The sequence below is a fragment of the Tenrec ecaudatus genome, chromosome 10, assembly GCF_050624435.1.
Source record: "Tenrec ecaudatus isolate mTenEca1 chromosome 10, mTenEca1.hap1, whole genome shotgun sequence".
NCBI classification, from domain to species: Eukaryota; Metazoa; Chordata; class Mammalia; order Afrosoricida; family Tenrecidae; genus Tenrec; species Tenrec ecaudatus.
The window spans coordinates 130,868,715-130,889,274 of record NC_134539.1 but is presented as its reverse complement, the minus strand read 5'-3'; the positions used below and the strand labels follow the sequence as shown (position 1 = coordinate 130,889,274).

Sequence of the window (20,560 nt, the reverse complement as noted above, 5' to 3'; positions counted from 1 at the left end):
GTGTCAGAGCCAAGAGTCTGGAATAAATTATAACACATTGCTGCCCTCTAAGAAAATGAATAGGCAGATGAGACAGAGTCTGGGGAAGGGTTTTATCGGGATGAGAGATTGCACAATTTTCCAAACCACAATAAACTATTAAAAATGAAAAGCAGAGATCACATAGACTATTGGTGAAAACAGGGACCTAAAGCTGGGAGCCATCTGCACTGTCAGAAGGATGGGACTAGGACAGGGAGAGAGGACTCATCTTTCCATGTGTCTGTAATATTCTACTTACATGGGCAAGTGAACCCCAGACTGATCATGACATACAAAAGCAGTGTTCATACTAAGTAGATAGAAACATTTATAATGCAAGAGAGGCTGATGGACAATCAAAAAGAGTGAAAATTGAAAACCTGCTTGGAAGGGATTGGAGTCTGAGTGATACAGTGGTTACACACTGGGCAGTGATCCGCATGGTCAGCAGTTCAAAACCACCAGCAGCTCCTTGGGAGAAAGACTGAGCTTTCAACTCTTGTAAACAGTTACAGTCTCGGGAAACCCATAGGCGGTTGATCTGAGTCAGCACTGACTCAATGGCAGTGAGTGTGAGTTTTTCAAAGGATTATATGCTGGAACTGGTCACTTAAAATACTGACACACATTTAAAATCATGCAAAAAACCTGCTTTAGAGTTGTTCTGATTTAACAGCTTATAATTTACTTGTCTGTGCTCATTAAGAACTTACTTAAGGCAAATCAGTGTGGGCTCACTTCATTATTTCCCAATCAAACTGACAGCAAAGTGCCATCAATGACATCAATACTGTCTCTGAGCATCGCCGCTGAAATGTCCCCTCAGGTACTGAAGGAAACACGATTATTTGTGACATACTAATTCACCACATTCCAAGCTAATTCCAGATTTAAGAAACATTAAGGGTCTACATTCAGTACTGAGGTAAATGTCTCAAACAATCTTATATTTTAGGCATTGATCCCCCAAAAGTAACCATCCCGGTTGATTTTCAGAGACAACTGAAGACCTACTTTCCAAGATCCCTTTCTCCGACTGACTCGATACTGGCATGTGAGAGACCCACCTCAGTGTGTCTTTGGTGCAGTGAATTATACTCCTTCTTCAGCTCCGCTTCTCTTTCTTCAAGTCTGCTAACTGAAATTCAGACAGACACACTCAGTCAAAACAAAACAAGACAAATGCTTGAAAGAATTCATCTTATTTAACGTGAAGTCGTCTATTCACACTCTAGGACACAGTGTGCCATATGAAATACTTCATTTGAAAGATATAGAGTCTGGGGTCTTACAGGCTGGTAGTGAAACAAACACCCATCTAGCAGGGAAGCAACAAAGCCCACGTGGAAGAAGCACACCAGCCTGTCTGATCATGAAGTGTCACTGTGAAGTGCTATCAGCAGTTCACAAACAAGCAACCAAATCGATGTGAAGGGGCGTGGATATCGTGGAGCCCCAAAATCCACCAGGAAGATAACTGGACAGTGCCTCTCAGAAGAGCCACACGGAAGGGATGATAAATCTAAGAGGTGGTAGCGTACTGATGAACCATGTAACTATCCTTTAGTTCTTTAATATTTTCTCCCCTTACTATTATGGTTTTTGTTTTACCTCATACATCATATGAGACTTGCATATGTTCATTTGTATATTTAAGATCATTCGGTACATGAAAGCCAAGAAAGATAACCCCTCAGAAACAGTAAGAAGTAATGGGTCCCTGAGGATAAGGGAAGGGGGGTGGGGAGGAAGGGGAAATAGGGAGCAGAGAGCCTTGATGACTGTATAATCCCATTTGATGGGATTGAACAACAGGATTGTATGTGAATGGGTATACTGGATTGTGTAAGATATGGCAAAAAAAAAACTCCACATACTATTATAGGGGGAAAGGGGGGGGGTGTGTTCTGGGGGTAAGGTAGGGGGAGGAGGGAATAAAGCGGAGCTGATAGCAAAGAGTTCAAGAAGAAAGAAAACGTTTTAAAACTGATTGTGGTAGCAATTGTACAATACTGCTATATGTGAATGAACTGTGGAATGTTATATCTGTAAGTGCTCCCAATAAAATGATATATTAAAAAGAATTTTTTAAATAAAAAAATAATAAATTCTTCACTAGTGGCCTCATTTTCCATCCGCTCTAGTGAGTAACTCTTTCCTAATGGATGTCTAAGATTATTAAAGTTCTTTTACACTGGGCAGTACCTCAAAGTAGCAGTGTGGCTAAGTACTTTTCTCACTTGAGGTCTTCTCAATTTCAAGGACTCATCCATCCTTTTATTTAGCTCCCTCTGCTGATGGAATTTGTGAGCAACACCAATTTTGTTTACTGTTCATAGAGTAGCTAACTTTATGGCATAAAAACAAGTTCCTGAACAACAATTGTAGAAGATTTTATTAAAAAGATTTGTTTCCAAAAGGATGTTCCAGAGAAAGAGTCCACAAAGGGACCTCAACACTCAGGAGGGAGATGGTCTCGGACAGTGCAGCCCTGGGGGCACACAGGCAGGAGCCTAAGGCCAGGTCATCGTGTGGGGGCAGGGCAGAGGCTGGCCGCGGAGCAGTGGGCGGCAGACTCGTGGGTAGAGTTATTCATTCCCGTCAGCTCGGACACCTTAGGTTCGTTGAAAATGTTCTCTTGGTCTAAGAGCCAACTGGCTGCAAACCTGTAAGCCTATCTCTAAGGGACAGCTGCTTGTAACCGTGTAAATAAATACCTACAATAATAGCCCACACACACACCTTTTACATGCCTATTGCTAACACGTCACACTAAACAAGACAAAACCTGAGCTTTATGTTAAACTCATCTTTGATGGACGCAGCTTCACCTGCTCCTCAGGACGAGCATTTTGAAAATAGAAGCAGAAACTAAGGAAACTGCAGCTCTGCCTGCTTGCTTTGCTTTGCTGCTAATGTGGGTCTACTAGTTGGCGCCCTGAACTTGCACTGAAGCTCCCCTGCCCGTGGAGCACACTTCAGCAGGCAGGTGGGAGACAGCACACCTTGGCCGCTGTCTCATCCTGTGGCTGCAGAGCAACGAGCAAGCCTGTGGTACAGCTAGCTGTGTTACGGTGACGCACACAGAACGCTTATGCCAGTGTCAGGCTGGGTGCTGCATCCATGATTCTTAAGTTTAAAAACAAGAAATCCAAAAAAGTTATATCTAGGAACAATTTCAAAGAAATCATTTTCTATTCCTTCTTTTCAATTAAAAAGCTTATATCCTGAGGCTCAATAAACCTTACTTAGCTTCAATTAATCATAATCTGCACCCCAAACAAAACATTGGACACTGCCTAATTCTCACTTTCAAATACGCTATGTCCTCAATAGTACAGCCTCACTATTCTCGCCAGCTGGCTTAATAAGAACTCATGAAGCGACTCTGTATCACTAGCACCATCACTACCGCTACCAGCAGGTCACACTCAAGTGCTCATCACACACCATGCACGATCCTAAGCATCTTACACAAACTAACTTTTTTGAACCTGACAGAAGTAATTTTATGTCAGAATTACTACATTCATTCTACAGATGAGGAAATTAAGATAAACATGGGTGAAGTAAATTACCTGCAGCTAGGAAAAGGCAAAGTAAGAATTCTGTGGGAGAAAGACGAGGCTACCTGCTCCCATATGACTGACAGTCTCAGAACCCCTAAGAACCCCTAAGAGTCAGAATGTATTCAGTGCCAGTGGGTTGGGTTTGGTTTACTGTCTCAAGATAGGCTCCATTAGAAAAAGAAAGAAAATAGTCTTTTAAATATTGGAATCTATGTTAAGATTTCATTTGGGGAAAAGGAAAATATGCGAGGTATTCCCATGAGCCTCTAATAAAACGTTTTGTTTGTTTTTTTTAAAAAAGAGGTATTCCTTTTTGTTCCAAACAAAAAACCTTTGTGTTCTTATGAAAAACAAAAATAAAAAACTTAAGTCACAACTATTTTGGGGAAAGGCATTAAATTTCCAAGCAAAATATTTATCTAACTTTATTAATCCACCAGGGAACTGCACATTAAAATCACAACACAGCACCATTACATACCACTGGGATTGCAAAAACGTAAAAATCGCAAGTGCTACTATAGTTATCAGAACTGGAATTGTCATAGACTGCTGATGGGCGTAAAAATTGGTACTGTCAATTGGAAAGCTTAAGAAAGCTGAATATTTGTCAATCTTATGATAAAACAATTTTACCTGTAGGAAATCCTTAACTATGCTCACCTAAAGACACTTAAAACAAAGTTCAGAGCAGCCTTATAAGTATTAACAGAAACCTGGAAACAACCCAAAAGTCCACTAACAACAGATAAGTTGTAGTATTTCATGTACTAGAATACTATACAACAGAGAGAATGAACAAATGGCTGCCACGCACAACATCACAGACAAACACAAAAACAGCATGTATACGTCCAGGTATATGAAGTGCAAGAACATACATACAAAGTGACTCTTAGAAAACAAAATGAATCTAGAGGGTTAGAATTCTGGAGAGAGGAGGCATTTGGGCAGGAGTTAGTGACGTGGTACCCTAACTAACTGTCCGTCCCACTCCACTCCAAACACACCTGACTCATCCACAGAGGCAATTTCATTGGATGAAAACTCACTGTTCTTTCTGTTCTCACAACTGCTACGCATTCAACATACTCCACGGGTTGGAATCAACTCAATGGCCATGGGTTTGGGTTACTTTTCAGAATCATTAAATCCATTGTAGTGTATGCCATCAGATTCCATGAGAGAAATTGAGAGGGGAAAAGGGAGAGAAAGAAATTTTAAAAGATGGGCATCATGGGGGGGATAAAGTTAAACTCTTTTGAAGGCCATGTTGGTGATAACTATTAAAATAAGCCATGCTTATATTCTTTGACCCAATATTACTATTCCTCGACAGGCATACTGGCACTAATGCCCAAAGATCAATTCAAATTGAAGTTTCATAACAACATATTTTACAATGATTGAGACTGCCGCAAACTTGTCATTAAACTCAACCCATTACCATGGAGAGTCACTTCTGACTCATAAAAAATCTATAGGACAGACGGGAACTGCTCTATAGGTTTTCTGAGACTATAAATCTTTACAGAAGTAAATAACCTCATCTTTCTTCTGAGAAGGGGTCGGTGGGTTTGAAACACCAACCCTGATCTTAGCAGCCCAATACTTACCCCACTGTGCCATAAGGACTCCTTAATGTGTCAGTAAGGGTTGTTTCAGGGAACTGTGATAGTCATACTATGGAATGCAATATAATAGCTTTGTTTCATCTTAGTTGTGTGACTCTGGGTAAATTACTCTCACTGGGATTCCGTTTCCTTATTTGTTTCGGAGTTGTAATTAGGATCAAGTACAACAATATTTGTGAAGGGTTTAAGGCAATGCCTGGCACACATTGTAAGTGCCGTGCAAGTGTGTTTTAAATATAATATGGTAATTAATGATCCCTTTATAGATATAGATATATGACTTCTGAGATGGGATGGTGCCTAGAACTGAATGGAAGGATATTGAATATATTGCTATAGGAGAAATCAAAAGGTCAAAACAATACACGCTCTAGTGACATTCACATGTTGACATAGTTAAAACTGAACTTCTGTTCTCCCAAACCTGATCCTTCCGTTTTATTAGACCAAAATTCTTGAAGTCATTCTGTTGCCTGTTTCTTTTCCTTACATCACACATTCATTCAACAAATTCTGTCTGTTCTACCTTAAAAATAAGTCTAGAATCTAACTACTCTTGAAAAAAATAATTTTATTGGGGGCTCGTACAACTCATCACAATCCAGACATACGTCCATTGTGTCAAGCACATTTGTAAATTTGTTGCCATCATCATTCCTAGAGTCTGACGACCTTTTCCCAACTCTGTCCCTCCCTCCTACTCTCTTGGCCCAAGACATGGGCCCCTGGCTGGAGCGGCGCAGTACTTTTCTAATGAGTGTCTATGCCCTGGTCGACGCTCCCCCATGTTCTCAGTGGAATTAGATCATACCCTGCCTTTGCTCAAATCTTTCGGTGGCTTCCTGTTTCAGTTCACCACACAAACACACATGCTTACAGTGGTCTACAAGACACGTCCGGCTTTACCATGGTATCCCATGCCATCCTGTACCACTAACAACCCTCATAAAAGAAATCTGAAGAGAAGCTCTCTGACAGGGTCTTGATCAAGTGTCTCAGCCAAAAGCTGGAATTATAATTCATTAAAAAGGTCCTATGACTGATCTCATACTAGCTTGCTAGTTAAAGTTGATTCACGCAACTTAGCTGTAACGTAAAATTCAATAGCAAGACTGCCGGGAAGGAGATCTAAAGCCACGATATACCTGCAAGCACCGCAGACGTCTAAGATTTATTAAAATGAACATCAACATTTCTGTGTACAATGATTCCTTCAAATTCTATTGATCACCTTCCCCCATCAGCATTTCTGATTATCTGTCTATAATTCCTTACATTTTCATTCATAGCTATCTAATACATTCGACTTTCATCCTAATGTATTTCCATATGGGATTTTATTCTTACTTTTGTCTGAAAAATAATTATTCATGAGCTAACAACACAGTCTGTAACCACCTCTTTCAAAAGAGATGGTTAATTCATGAATTAATTTACAAACTAACCTTATAAATTATCTGTATCTTTATTTTTTTCTTACCAAGCGTATATCACACTAGAAAGTGCATTTAACACATTTAACACATGCACTTGTGTGCATTTAACTCCACACAATTACAAATGTCTCTAACCCCATCTGTAATTTTCACAGGATCTAACATCTCAAAGAAAAGTCTTGGTAGCTCAGTGGCTCAGCTGTTAACCAAAAGACTGGCAGTAAAACCCATCAACTGCTCTAAGAGAGAAGAGTTGGGCGGGTAACTGTATGGTGAGCAGTTCAAAACTATGAGGAACAAGATAAGGCGTTCTGCTCCACTACAGATTTACAGCTTCAGAAACAAGCTAACGTAGCATCTCCTAAAAGGCCCAGAGCACCGCAACGATGGCTCCAACACTAAGTTCTCCACTGAAGATACGCGGGCTAGGATAAGCAAGACAGCATGTCTGCAGATCAAACAAGGAATATCTTCTCAAAGTGACAGTTTATCATATTGGCCCCTCTATAAAACTACCTAGTATATTCTTCCAGTCAGCTAAGTTAGTTTTGGTTGTTCCTAGTTCTAGGCAACAGTATCTGAAAACTATATATATATTTAAAGCCATTCAAAGTCTATCCAGTAAGAAGCATAAGTAAATGACAGCCTAATTTTAGTTAAGGCGAGGCAAACATTGGGCAGCTATGAGTTATGACCCATAAAGCCAAACAAAAGCTAGGCCTGGTCCAATAAAACCCTCTACACACATTCCATGTCCCTTCCCCTTCTTCCAATTTAATGCAGGCAAATATGAGAAACTTGGAAGTCATGGGTTGAAGATGGTGGAACCGTACACAAATAAAGAACCAATAAAGAACCAATTTTGGACTTTTCATGAGCAAGAAAGAACTTTGGATCAGTGTGTGTGTGTGTGTGTGTGTGTGTGTGTGTGTGTGTGTGTGTGTGTGTGTGTGTGTGTGTGTGTGTGTGGTTTGCTATAGCAGCAAAAGTTATCTCAACTCACACATCAGCTTTTAAACATGCATTCCAGTCCTCTTAAAAGGCATTCCAGACCATGCCTTTTGATGCTCTAAGGATAGCAAACTCATCTTTACATAGTTGCCATTTGTTATTCTTTACTCTTTTTCATGAGCCTCTGGATACTATTCTGCACTCCGGCAATCCCTCTCGCCTCTCTAGTCCTTGGAGCAGGTGCTTGCACAGATTCTAAATATTAATATTCCCCCTTTAGGTACATGAATTGACCACCAAGATCATACAATACACACATCCTGCTAATTACTGAAAATATTTACAGCGCTCAGAACAATAACATGTCAACAGATTCTGTATTCTCAAGGCCCAAGTCACATCAGGTGATTAAACACTTCTCAGAGATATCTTTTAATGTTGGAGGGCACAGTCTTTTGAAAGTCCTTAATGCCACTGAAAAATCAGTAAAAGGACAAGAGAGGAAACCAGAAAGAGGCGAGTGAGTCAAAGGAAGCCTAGCTGGGCAAGGACAGACAGGCCCCAAAGCCTCCAGTGCCAGGCCATTACCCCTGCTTGTATCAGGACATCTGAAGTGTCTTACAGGGTTTCTTCCTGTTTATTGGTTCCCATGTGAACCCAGACCTCAAAACAATCTCAGGGAAAACCTTAAAACCTCACCATTCTATTCATCAAAACTAGCCGCAACCTGAGATTAACTGGAAATAAGCAAGATTCTATTCATCCAACCTACCCCAACACAACAAATAAGTAATCTATAATTTTTTAAACTGCTAATTTTCTAGGGGTAATAATCAAACAAATCAAAGCAACTAAAGGAAAAGGGGTGGGGTTTAGGGAGGGGGAAAAAAATCAAGAGCCTAATCCAAAATTCCCCCTTTTTGATGGCTAGTAGATACACTTTAGCTTCCTGCTGAGTGCTCTTTCTTTCCATCCATCTTTCCAAAGAGCATGAGGGTATGATTATGGCAGGAAGAGCCACCTGCTCTGCCTGCTCAAAATCAGAGCTTACCTCCTCCTTAGATTGATGGCTTTTGCCAAGTTTGGAACACCTTCCATCTCTGTTGTCTTCTGCCCCATCAGACTGCTGATAGGCCTACGGGGGGAAGAAAGAGAAACAGACCTGCTAGAAAGCCATACAAATCCAGCTCATTGTTTGCCTTCTCAAATGGAATCGTTGGTTCTTACTGTCGAGGGAAGGCAGATAATCCAACTGCTATTGGGTCTCAGAAGATGGACATCGCTCTTTCACAAGCATCTCTTTGAACATCAAAAGTCCCACCAGGTAAACAAGAATCAAATGCTGACTTAGAGCAAACAAATCTCAGATGACCAAATCAAAACAGAAATAAATACCTATCCTTCGCCAACTAAACCTTTCACCAAATCTCTAAACATCAGATGATTTTCAGACAGATGTTAAATGTTGTAAATTAATGACCATGTAAAGTTGTAACATAGTTTAAAACTCTCAATGGCCATATCCTTAAAGCAAAGGATAACCTCAAAAAATCCCAGTCGAAGAGATCCCCTCTAGAAGATCTAGAAGATGTCATCTACGCCATCCATGACAGAAGTCTGGCTTTTCTCTGCCTAAAGTCTCCATGTAGGGAGAGGCCAGGCTTTCTCATGACACCTATTCTGTCCTAACCTCGTGGGTACTTCCTAATGATCAAACAAAAGCAACAAATTCAATTTCCCTAAAATTTAATCTCTTCAAATTACAGAAAAAAATAGCTATCTTCTTTACCCACCTTTTTATACTGTTAACAGCAATCAAATCAGTCACTTTTATTCTGCTTTTTAGAATAAATGACCAGAAACCCCTTAGCCTTTTGTGAAAGAATTAGTTTTCTATATTTAATCCTAAATATTAGATATAAACTATAACTTTAGGATTCTCAATAGCTAAAAACTAGAATACAGAAGTGAAAAGGTCCAAATAAATAATAATAAAACCTATCTAAAGGTCACATAGGATATTAACTAATGAAGCAAAAGCAATACATGTTGGTGCTTGCATGAAGTATCTTGTCTAAATGTTCTGCTTTCTCTGTCATATATGTCATTGTGAAGTGCCATCAAATAGATTTTGATCATAGCAACTCCATGTGACAGAACAGAATTGCCACAAAACGTTTCCTAGACTGTGATCCTTAGGAAGACAGATCACAGTCTTTCTCATGTGGAACTGCTGCTTGGGTTCGAACCACCAACCTTTCAGTTAGCACTTCTCTGTTGCATCTCCTTTGTCACGTGTGTGTGTGTGGGGGGTGTCTGTGGGTGTGTAAAGAGAGTGAATTTCGGAGACTATAAATCTGTATGGATGCAGGCAGCTCCATCTTTTTCCCCTGGGGCAGCTGGTGGGTTTGAACCGCCGATTTTGCAGTTAGCAGCCCAACATTTAACCCAAAGCGTTACCAGGGCTCCTTCTCTTTGTAGATACTCACTGCCAGCGAGTCAATTCTGATGCATGGGGACCCTATAGGACTGAGGAGAGCTGCCCCTCTGGGCTGTGAGACTGTAACTGCTTATAGGAGTAGAAAGCCTCATCTTTCTCCCATGGAGCAAATGGTGGTTTCAAACTGCTGATCTCTTGGTTAGCAGTCCAATGCACAACCACTATGCAACCAGGAATCCTGCTTTATCATATAGGCTCCAAAAAAGAGAGTTCATAAATAAAGTTTATCATTGTGTCACTTTTTAAAGATAAGGAAACAATCTGAAATTACTAACTAGATCTGCCTGATTAAAAATATACTTCCAACAAAAATAGAAATCATCAGTTATCTATTTTTAGCACTCTTTAAAAAAATCATTTTGTGGGGCCTCATACAGCTCTTATCACAATCTATACATCCATCCATTGTGACAAGCACATTTGTACATATGTTGCCATCATCATTTTCAAAACATTTTCTTTCTACTTGAGCCCTTGGTATCAGCTCCTCATTCCTACCCCACTCTTTAGCACTCTTAAATTTATATAGAAGGGATTGGCTCTTCACCAGATCATAGGAGGGAGGGTGGGGTGGAAAGGGGGAACCGATTACAAGGATCTACATATAACCTTCTCCCTGGGGGGTGGACAACAGATAAGTAGGTGAAGGGAATGGGTAAGAGATGACAAAATCATAATAATTTATAAATTATCAAGGGTCCATGAGGGAAGGGGGGAGCAGGGAGGGAGGGGGAAATGAGGAGCTGATATCAAGGGCTCAAGTAGAAAGCAAATGTTTTGAGAATGATGATGGCAACAAATGTACAAATGTGTTTGACACAATGGATGGATGGATGGGTTGTGATAAAAGTTGTACGAGCTCCCAATAAAATGATTTTTAAAAAGGAAGTAAGAAAAGAAATACATATTAGTTGATGAAAACTTGAAGAAGAAAAAAGTTGTACAAGCCCCCAATAAAATGATTTCAAAAAGGGGGGAGGGGAGAATGTTCTAGAACTGACTTTGGTGATGTATATACAACTCTTCTCAAATATGAGTAAACTATGGAAGTTTATGATATATGATATATATCTCAATAAAACTATTGAAAACATTGACACTAAAAGAAAGAAAGAAAAAATTGACACAAAAAAAGACAGAGAGCATTGTGAAGTCGATTATGGCAGATGTAGTTAGGTTAAAATGTAATACCTTATTATTTGATCGCCCTTTGGACTTATTTCAAAGTTATTCCATTTAAAAAATAAAGTGAAGGGGAAATACAAGTGGATGAACACTTCCGTGAATGCTCTCTGACCACAGACCAGAGAAATGAACAGCCCTGCCAGTGCGTCACTGCAGATGGAGTTGGGCTAAAATGTAACACTTTATCATTTGATCTCCACTTTGGCCCATTTAAATTTCTGGTTGAAAAAATGAGAAGCTGCTACCAAGGGTTCAAGTAGAAAGATAATGTTTTGAAGATGACGGCAACAAATGTGTTCGACACAATGGATGGATGGATGGATTGTGATAAGAGTTGTATGAGCCCCCAATAAAATGATTAAAATAATAATAATTTTTAAAAGATCAAAGCATTAAAAATGACCTATTATAGTATCAGTTAACTTTTTCACAATATTTTTTGAAATTCATTGCCAATTGCAAAGCGTAGCAAAAGAGTTGATGAAGTTTTTTACTGGCCTGAAGTTATTTTAAAATAATTTGAAAAATTATGACAGAAAATCTTTAGGCCTTCTCAAGTTCTAAAGTATGAAACTCTCCTAAAAACGGCTACTTTTCCTTCTTTGTTATGAAAACTCTCAACAGTCACATAGTTAACTGGTAAATGATGCCCACATTTGAGTCTTAAGCCATCTATTCCTTAAAAAAAAAATCAATGATTATATCCTGTCATGTAGTAGAGGGGTGATGATCATGTTCAAGACATAAGGTGTGCTTTTCTTCCAATTACAACAGCAGTTTCAAGCTGAGGGCATGACTGTACTTTATTAGACTGAAGATCTTCATGCCAAATTTAGACAAAATGGTAGAAAAGTATCAGGCTCTGCCACCAATGTCATCTCTCCGTTGCATTAAAAGGGAAGAAGGCCGGAATCTGGAGTGAGACAGCGCAATAAATTCTGCCATCTTCCCACCAAAGGCAATGATCCTGCGTCCAAGAGTGGAATTCAAGGGAGAGTAAGCTATTATAAACTCCAGAAATTTACAGGCCACATAGTCCCCCAAGAGAGAACCAAGTAACAATTCAAATTCATAGATTGTAATTACAATAAACAAAATGCATTTGCTACTAATCCTTATTCTCCCATTCTGTTCGCATTAGAGATGGTCACACACTACTATATACCAAGAACCACAAAGACAGCTTATATTCTTTGACCTACTTCCTTAAATATATTCTAAGAAAACGATCCAAAAAGGGGAAAACTTGTAGGTGTTTAAAAAAAATTCACTCAAATATGATTCACTGCACTAGAAAAATTGTCCAACCACAGGGGAATTTTTAAAAATTTACTTGTACTTATTTTTACCCTGATGTATTCCACAAAGGATTTGAGATCAGCTATAAGCACACATACATTTTTATGTATGAATTTGGGTCAAAGGAAAGGATAATTTAAAGACACCATACAGGTATACAGGTATGGTCCAAACTAGCCATTGTGGTTGAGCTTCCACGTTTGTTCAGAGCTTCTGGGTAGCCGAAGTGAAAAAGTAAATGGCCACTAAGCAGTTCCCAGTAGAGGAAGGGATAAAGCATAGTTGCTCAGTGATAACAACCACTGTTAAGAGATGATATGCTTTGGTGGATATATGCAAGCATTAATTAGCAATAATAAAAATTCTATTACATAACAATAAGAAAAATGCTTATGATGATGTTATGTGAAAAAATACAAAAGTATATATAAGCACTCTTAACTGCAGTGAATTAAAAAGACATGCCCTTTCCTGAGGGCTCTTTGACCACATGCACCACATCTGGATTTGGGTAGCATTTTGCAAAACACAGAGAGGTCATTTATTATTTTTAATTGCATTAAAATACATACACAACGGGGCTTCAAAAAGTCCAAGGAAAAATAAAATGAGAAGTGAAGGGACTTTTTCCATGAGCCCCTTATATTTGCTCGACTGATCGTATTTGGCTTATGAGATACAAATATTCCACCAACTGAGAACCGAGACTACAAGAGCTATTTCCTGACAAAGAGCCCACTGCAGATGATGAATGAGGCTGTCTCCAGACCCGACAGAGTTGCCCGCCCACAGGCCTCCTCCAGCCTCAACCCGGCCTGTGCTGTGTGTACAGGGCAGGTATGCCCTTCAAGGCTCAAAAGATGTTCACTATCAAGAAATGTTTTTGGAAAAAAAAAAAAAGAAATGTTTTTGTTCCTCCAAGAATGAGATATAACACTGTTTTTTTTCCTTATAATTTAATGATGTGGAAAGAAAACATTTCTGAGTGACTTCCAACTTTTACGAGAGCAACCAGAAAATCAAATGAGACGCGCAAAACTAACAAAACAGTTATAGACGCACCTTCTCCACATTTCTGTTCAATCACACCACAACCTGATAAACACCATACTATCACAAGCTGTAAAACACGTCCTTCAATCAAGTTCCTATTTTACTTTTTCTTGATTCTCAAATAGCAAATAGCTGCAACCACAAGTTCCCCCTTTCACATAGGAAGAAGTCATCTTCAGAGCAGAGCTGGGACTTCTATCCAGAAATTACATCCCAACTGACATCCAAGTTGATAAGACAGAGTCCTTTGACATGAAAGGCTTCAAGTTTTTAAATAGTTGTTGTTTTATTAAACAATAAAACTATTATTAAATAGCTATTAAATAAATATTAACATTAAAATTGATGACGATACAGTTACCAGAGGACAGTTGAAAAGTAGTGTACACCACTCCTGGACTGCAGGTAATGCATGCCAACATTAATTTTCAGTGGTCTTTTAAAAACTAGATTTTAGGTTAGAAGCACATTAATAAAATCACTATATTGTCTTTATAAACAAAATCTAATAAAATTACGATTAAATAGTCTAGATAATCTCTTTGTTATGATAAAACAGGGAAGTTCCTACTGCCACATTTGGAAACCAAACCAAACCTGGTGGGTGGATGATTCTAACTCACATTTCACAGGGCAGAGCAGAGCTGCTCCACAGGGTGCCTGAGGCTGCGCATTCCTACGGAGTAAGACTCTTTCTTTGGCTTCCTCCTCTCCACATACATCCATTTTCAGTCCATGAAGACCTATACTCCACTCCCTCCCAGTGCTGGTGCTCCAGCAACAGAGGGAGGGCACTGATGACAGCAACTTCAAAACACGGACAGAGAAAACCAGGGGCAGCTTTGACTCAAAGGAGAGATTTGGGGGAAGGAACAATACGAGGGTATACATCTTTTAAATAGCTAGTTATTCTTCCAATATATATATTTTCAGATGTTTAAATGTGGTTTCAAAATAAAATCTTGGGGGGGAGGGGAAATTAAGATATATTTAAATTTCATATTATATTCAGGTAAGACTACAGAAAAGTACTCGCAAGGGGCAGGGGGACAAAAGAGAGAGACAGTGATTTAGTAAGTTCCAAAGCATGATTAAAATAAGACTGATGATAACCTCAGTTCATAGACCAGGAGCTTTAGTGTTATCAACTGTGTGTCTGAATGCTCCAAAGTTCTCTGCTATTGAGACACCAAGATTCATTTCAAAGTGGAACTGGAAACTCTGAGTAAAAATTCTTCAGGGGGTACTAACAAAAATAAAACTTTAAGGCAATTAAACTGAAAACCATATTCAATACTTAGCTAAGAATTTCCTTATTCCTTCCTAGAATATAATCAATTATTTTAAATGATAATTTTTAGACTTTCCTTTAAACTAAAAAGGAAAATACGGCAACCTTTACTTTTTTAGAGAGTAATGAAAAGATGGGCACCACAGAACATGCTGACTATGACTCACTGACCAAACAGACTGGATGACAAATCAAGGACACTGAAAAAGACTAATCTTTTTTTGCTTATAATATTTATTCATTATATCCAACTCAGTATGCTAAAAAGACAAATCTCTAGGCACTCAAAAATCAAAGTTGACCACTTCCTTTAATTAAGAAACTACCATATTTTGTTAATACTTATTAGATTATGTGATAGTTAGGTGGTCAATGAACACATGTGGAATTAATTGAAGGGCAGAGAGATAAATGGCTCAGCGAGCCTTGTCTTTCCGTTTCTTGCTCTCTGACCAGTGTGTCTTAGCTAGTTCTCTGCCTCAGCTGGCAAAGCTCACTTCCTGCGAGATATCCCTGGAAGGGGGGAGCCACATGGACCCACCCTGACACAGCCCCGGGTGCTGGAGAAGCCGCGTGGAGAACCCTGCCAGCGCCGAGATGCTTCCATGCTCACTTATTCAGCTTTCCTCCTGCATTTGGCGTCATTGCGTGTGTTTTGTGAGTTTGAGGAGGCCTCTGTAGATCAGTGTCGGACATATGGACTAATGTCGGACTTATGGGCTTGAACTGGACTGGGTTGGGATGCTTTCTGAATGTACACTTAGTCTTTATATAAAACTATCTTTTCTACACACATGAGTTTCTGTGGATTTGTTTCTCAAGTCTACCCAGACTAACACAAAATATAAGCCTATTTTTTAATCTTACAAATAAAAGGGCTAAACTACATGGGAAAGAATTAGTAGTTCATCCCATTGAGCTACTTCTGTGAAACAAAGAATGAAGGGGGATCTGCTGTGAATGTATGAGACGGAGGTTTTAAGGCCTCATAGTAGTAAAATGTCATTTCAAGTCCAAGTGAATTATTTCTGTAGTATCTCCTTTATCATAATAGCAGCTTACAAGGAATTCTCTTTCGCAAGGATTCCTGACAAGGAATTCTCTTCCAGGTCAAAAGAAAAATTTCTCACCCCAAACTAAGTATTTATCAGAAATAGAGAAGAATGTTAGGTCGGTGCTATTCACTGCACCTATTTGGTCCTAAATTGGTGTAAAATATTATTTCTAATATCTAAATATTCTTTTTTGAGAATGCTCATCCCTTGAAATGTACCAATAATTTTCATCTGCTACAAGAATGTGTAAATTAGTAATCCTTAACATTAATGTGACTCTAGAAATATATATAATCATGTATGCATTTTAGAGTCCCTTTTCTTAGGTTCCCCCAAACCTCAAATTTCGATAGTACACTCACCAAAGTCCTTGGATGTCCTGAATGCAAACACAAGAGGGGCGTATCACTCTGGTCCCTATCTCGCTTAAAGTACAAGAACATGGCTCAGCTTGTATGGCTTTAGTTGGCTTCTGTTAGGAAATGCCCACTGGTTCCATTCCCTTCTACAACATCTGTTTAACAGCCTTGTGAGTTCTCCTGAAATTCTCGAAGGTCTCAACTCAGTTGTGGGCGTGCGTTATCATAATCTCCGAGCCTAGCAGAGGCAGTCTGTTCCTCCACACATGCTAAGCCTGGCAGTGAAGTTTTCTATTGTGCATGCTGTCCCTCAACAGCATGTGTCACCTGTAACCCTAATGGTGACGTGGGAAGAGTCACTGCTGGGCACCTCTTGCTTCTGAGCATTCTGCTAGTTTGCAAAGCTGAGGGGGAGAAGTGGGAAACTGCCTACCTATATTGGACATGAAAATAGTCCACAAAGCTCTCACCATTTCTTTTTCTAATTCTGACTTAATTAGATCCTCTTTAATTAGCCCAAAACAGAAAACCACCCTTGGGGACGTTTGACGCAATCATCATTCTTAAAATCAGAAATAACATACAAAGATAAGACTCAAAATTAAATGATTCTCTAAAATGAAGGTCTAGTCGCCTGAATGCCACCAGTTTTCCATTAGAAAGCAATGAAAAGGGAATTCAGTAGTTTTAAATATATAACATAAAAGTGAGAGTTTCTCTTGTTTTAAACTTTAAAGCAATGCAGAGACAAAGGAACTTTGTGTCTTTTGTCAAAGTTTAAAGAAATGATACACCCACACACAATCATACACACAGACCAGATAACCCTATCATGGCTACAGGATCATGTTCACTGAAACAAAGTGGTAATTAGCGAAAGAAAAGAATCACACATGGGTACCACATGGAAACATGAACAAACACAGAGCTACATTCAGATCCCCGCTGTCCCTCTGGAGTTTGGGACGACGAGTCTAAGCACGCGTTTAGAAGACTAGTGGGATGTCGCGGGGCCTGGGCAACCACAGCCAGTCTCTGTAATATACACCTGTGAGGATCAGGACTTGTACTTACTCTGATCGGCATAATTTTTTGCTTTGAGTTCAAGTTGTCTTGTTTGAGATTCTAAAGATTCCACTCGGGTCTGTAAGTCCTTTTTTTCTTGTTCTTGAGAGTCTTCAAATTCAATGAATTTCTAATAAAGAAGAACATAAATTATTTTCACTAGAGAAATAAAACATTTTTTTAGTTTCAATGCCTGTGTTTCTTGGAATTAAGAATCATAAAAAGAGATTTCAGAATCACGAACTTGGTTTGATTTTTAGTTTCTCTGCAAAATTAAACTTAAAAACCTCCAAATATAGAGAAAAAATGACAAATTGGTTCACAGAAACAAGTATCAGAATGCTACTGTTTTGTATTAAGGTGTTTCCACTTCATCTAACAGGCATACTAATAAAAATACTCCATTTTCATGCAATTAATATGTACTGTATGAGTGGTTAAGAGCCCTGGTGGTGATGAGTTGGGCTGCTAGTCACAAGGCCAGCAGTTCAAAACCACCCGCCGCTCTGAGGGAGGAAATCAAGGTTTTCTACTCTAGTCAAGAGTTACAGTCTCAGATACCTACAGGGTCAGTTCTACTATGTGCTGTTTGGTTGCTAAGGGTTGGAATCAACTTGATGGCAGTGGGATATGATTGATTAACTTGTTAACCGTACAACAACCACTCTGTGCTACTTATTTCTATAGGGAAACTATGCCACATATTTTATGTGTGGGTGCATTTTGTACATGGGTGCACTGTTTAGGGAGGATATGGTAATGTTTAGCCTAGTTTAAATATGTAAATATTTAACTCATATATTTGCTTATCAATCTGAATTCAATCAACTATTTATTCCATGATAAATAACAGAGAACTAAAGAATAACAATAAAAATTGTCCAAAAAACTGATTAATAAACAGCCTTGTAGATTTCACCTAAAAGTCGAGTTAAAAGTTCCTGAAGAAAAGGGCATGTGCTAGGGGTTTCTCTACCACTCAAACCTAATCAAGTAACACTGCTCTTCAAGGGGATCGGGGCTTGTGCATTTCTGATGCAGGACCACTTCTCCGTGCTCACCCTACTTGTCTCGTCAGCAACATTTGCCGACTGATCATGCCTTCGCACGTTTCCTTCCCTTTGGCGGTTAGGATCTTCCCGTGCAGCCTCCCACTTTAACCACTGCTCTTCTCGACCTCTGCTGGTTCTTCACATCTCTCCAGCCTCTTAACAGAGTGACAGCTGGCCCGATCTCAACTACTTTCATGGTACACAGAGCAACCACATATTGACCATTTTCACATTTCTATCTCTGACCTGGACCTAAATTCTACATCTGTATGTCTAACCTATTTAATTTGGGTATCTAATAAACTAAATACTGCCCTCAAGTTGATGCCGGCTCCTAGTGGGCCTGTGAGAGAGGTTAGAACTGTCCCTGGGACTTCTGCAGACAGTGACCCTTCACAGGCGTTGGAAGCTTTAACTTTCTGCTGCAGTTTCATCAAGTTTTAAATGACTGTGGCCAATGGCCCAGGCCCAACCTTTGGACTCTCCTTCAGAGCCTCCGCTTCTAACCATGTCCACTAGCACCTTGGTCTGGGTCCTAGTTATCTACTGGCTGAACGACTGCAGTAACGGTACTCTCGTAGTTGGTGTCCTTCCTCCCCAACCTGCTCCCCCAGCTCCTACCCCACTTCCGCTTACAATGTTAGTTGTCAGGAAGCTAGAGCAGGCGGTACACCTGGGTGGACCCAAAGTAGGCCAGGTGGGCTTAATTCAACCAAGGCGTCAACCAGTACCGTCGACCACGCCTCCCATCCGCCTGCTTTTTCCCTTGGCTGTTTCTCCGCTTTCTGCTGGGCCGCACTGCGGTGTCTCTTCTCTCTTCTCTGTCTCTCTCCCTGTCATCTCTTTCCTCTCTGTGTCCTCTCCTCTCTCTCTCAGTCATCTCTCTCTCCTCTCTCTCTGTCATCTCTCTCTCTCCTCTCTCTCCCCCCCCCCCTCACCCCCTCTGGCCACCACCACGTGTGGATGTGCAGTCCTGTGAGGTGGCCCATGTTCCGTGACCGTAAAACCTGAAACTTCATCTGTCCTTTATAAAAATCCACTTGGATCACAAACCAGGCTTCGACGCGAATTCTTTCTTGGGCAAAGCCACAGTCCGAGATCTTTCCCACTTGAGAGACCTAGCAGTCTCAGCACAGGTGATCCTTCAACTAGTAAGTAAGATCAGGTTACTTCGCTGCCTCAAACCCTTCAACGGTCAGCATCTTCCTCAAGTCCCTACCAATGCGCCCCACGCCCTCACCTCTGACACCCTGCCCTTTGACCCATTCATAGGCTCTGGCTTCAGGCCTTCTGCACTTCCTCCGGCACTCCAAGTCTTTACACTTGCTTCCGATTGCCTGGAATGCTCTTCCTCCAAATAGCTGGATGACTGCCTTGCTCATCGCCCTTAGGTCTTTCGTCTTTGCTCCCATGTCAGCTTCCTCACGAGCTCTTTGGCACCCTACCTTAAATTACACCGTACACTTCCTACCTCTTGCACCCATTATACAGATTATACATCCTGGCAATTTACGTATCTATTAGCTATCTTTCCTTAGTAGCATGCCTGCTCTTTGGTGTTAAGACTTTTTGTATGCGTTCTTCACTGCTGTATTCCAAGAGTAAAAAATGAAGATGACACAGAGCAAGTGTGTAAATATTTGTCAAATCAGTAGGAATAACTGAAATCCATAAAGAAAGCGGATAACTCACACAAACAAGTCGTTGTTAAATTCTGTCTACTGCCCACACTTCCTGTGTTCTCAAACCAACCCTCACAGGGGTAGACACTGGTCATTTGTGTGCATGCCCAGCACTGCTTTCTCTAGGATACGACTCACTCCCTCTGATTTCATGCCTTTAATTCCACTCAGTCCCTGTAATCTGCTTGTATTTTCTTCTCACTAGACACAGGACTTGACCAGACCAGTCACTGTCTACTCTGGGGCATTTGCCAGTTATTAGGAAAAATACAACCTTTCTTCCTCTGGAATCTTAAAAGCTAAGATAACCTAGTCAGTTTCAGTTGCAGATGAACATCTTTTTAAAACACTGAAAGAGCAGGCCTAAGAATAAAGCCAATCTAGAGAAAACAAAGGAGCAGGGGCAGC

General features: G+C 40.0%; 1 protein-coding gene across 4 annotated transcripts in view; it reads right to left on the bottom strand.

Annotated features, from left to right (window-relative positions):
• SPAG9 (sperm associated antigen 9) overlaps window positions 1–20,560 on the bottom strand; it is a 143,769-nt gene that overhangs the window by 79,174 nt on the left and 44,035 nt on the right. For all 4 annotated transcript variants that reach the window (XM_075561596.1, XM_075561595.1, XM_075561597.1 and 1 more), the window contains exons 2-3: window positions 17,428–17,548; window positions 1,089–1,159 (exon numbers count right to left, since the gene is read on the bottom strand). In XM_075561596.1, coding sequence (XP_075417711.1) covers window positions 1,089–1,159; window positions 17,428–17,548 — 192 coding nt within the window. The remainder of the gene's footprint in view (window positions 1–1,088; window positions 1,160–17,427; window positions 17,549–20,560) is intronic.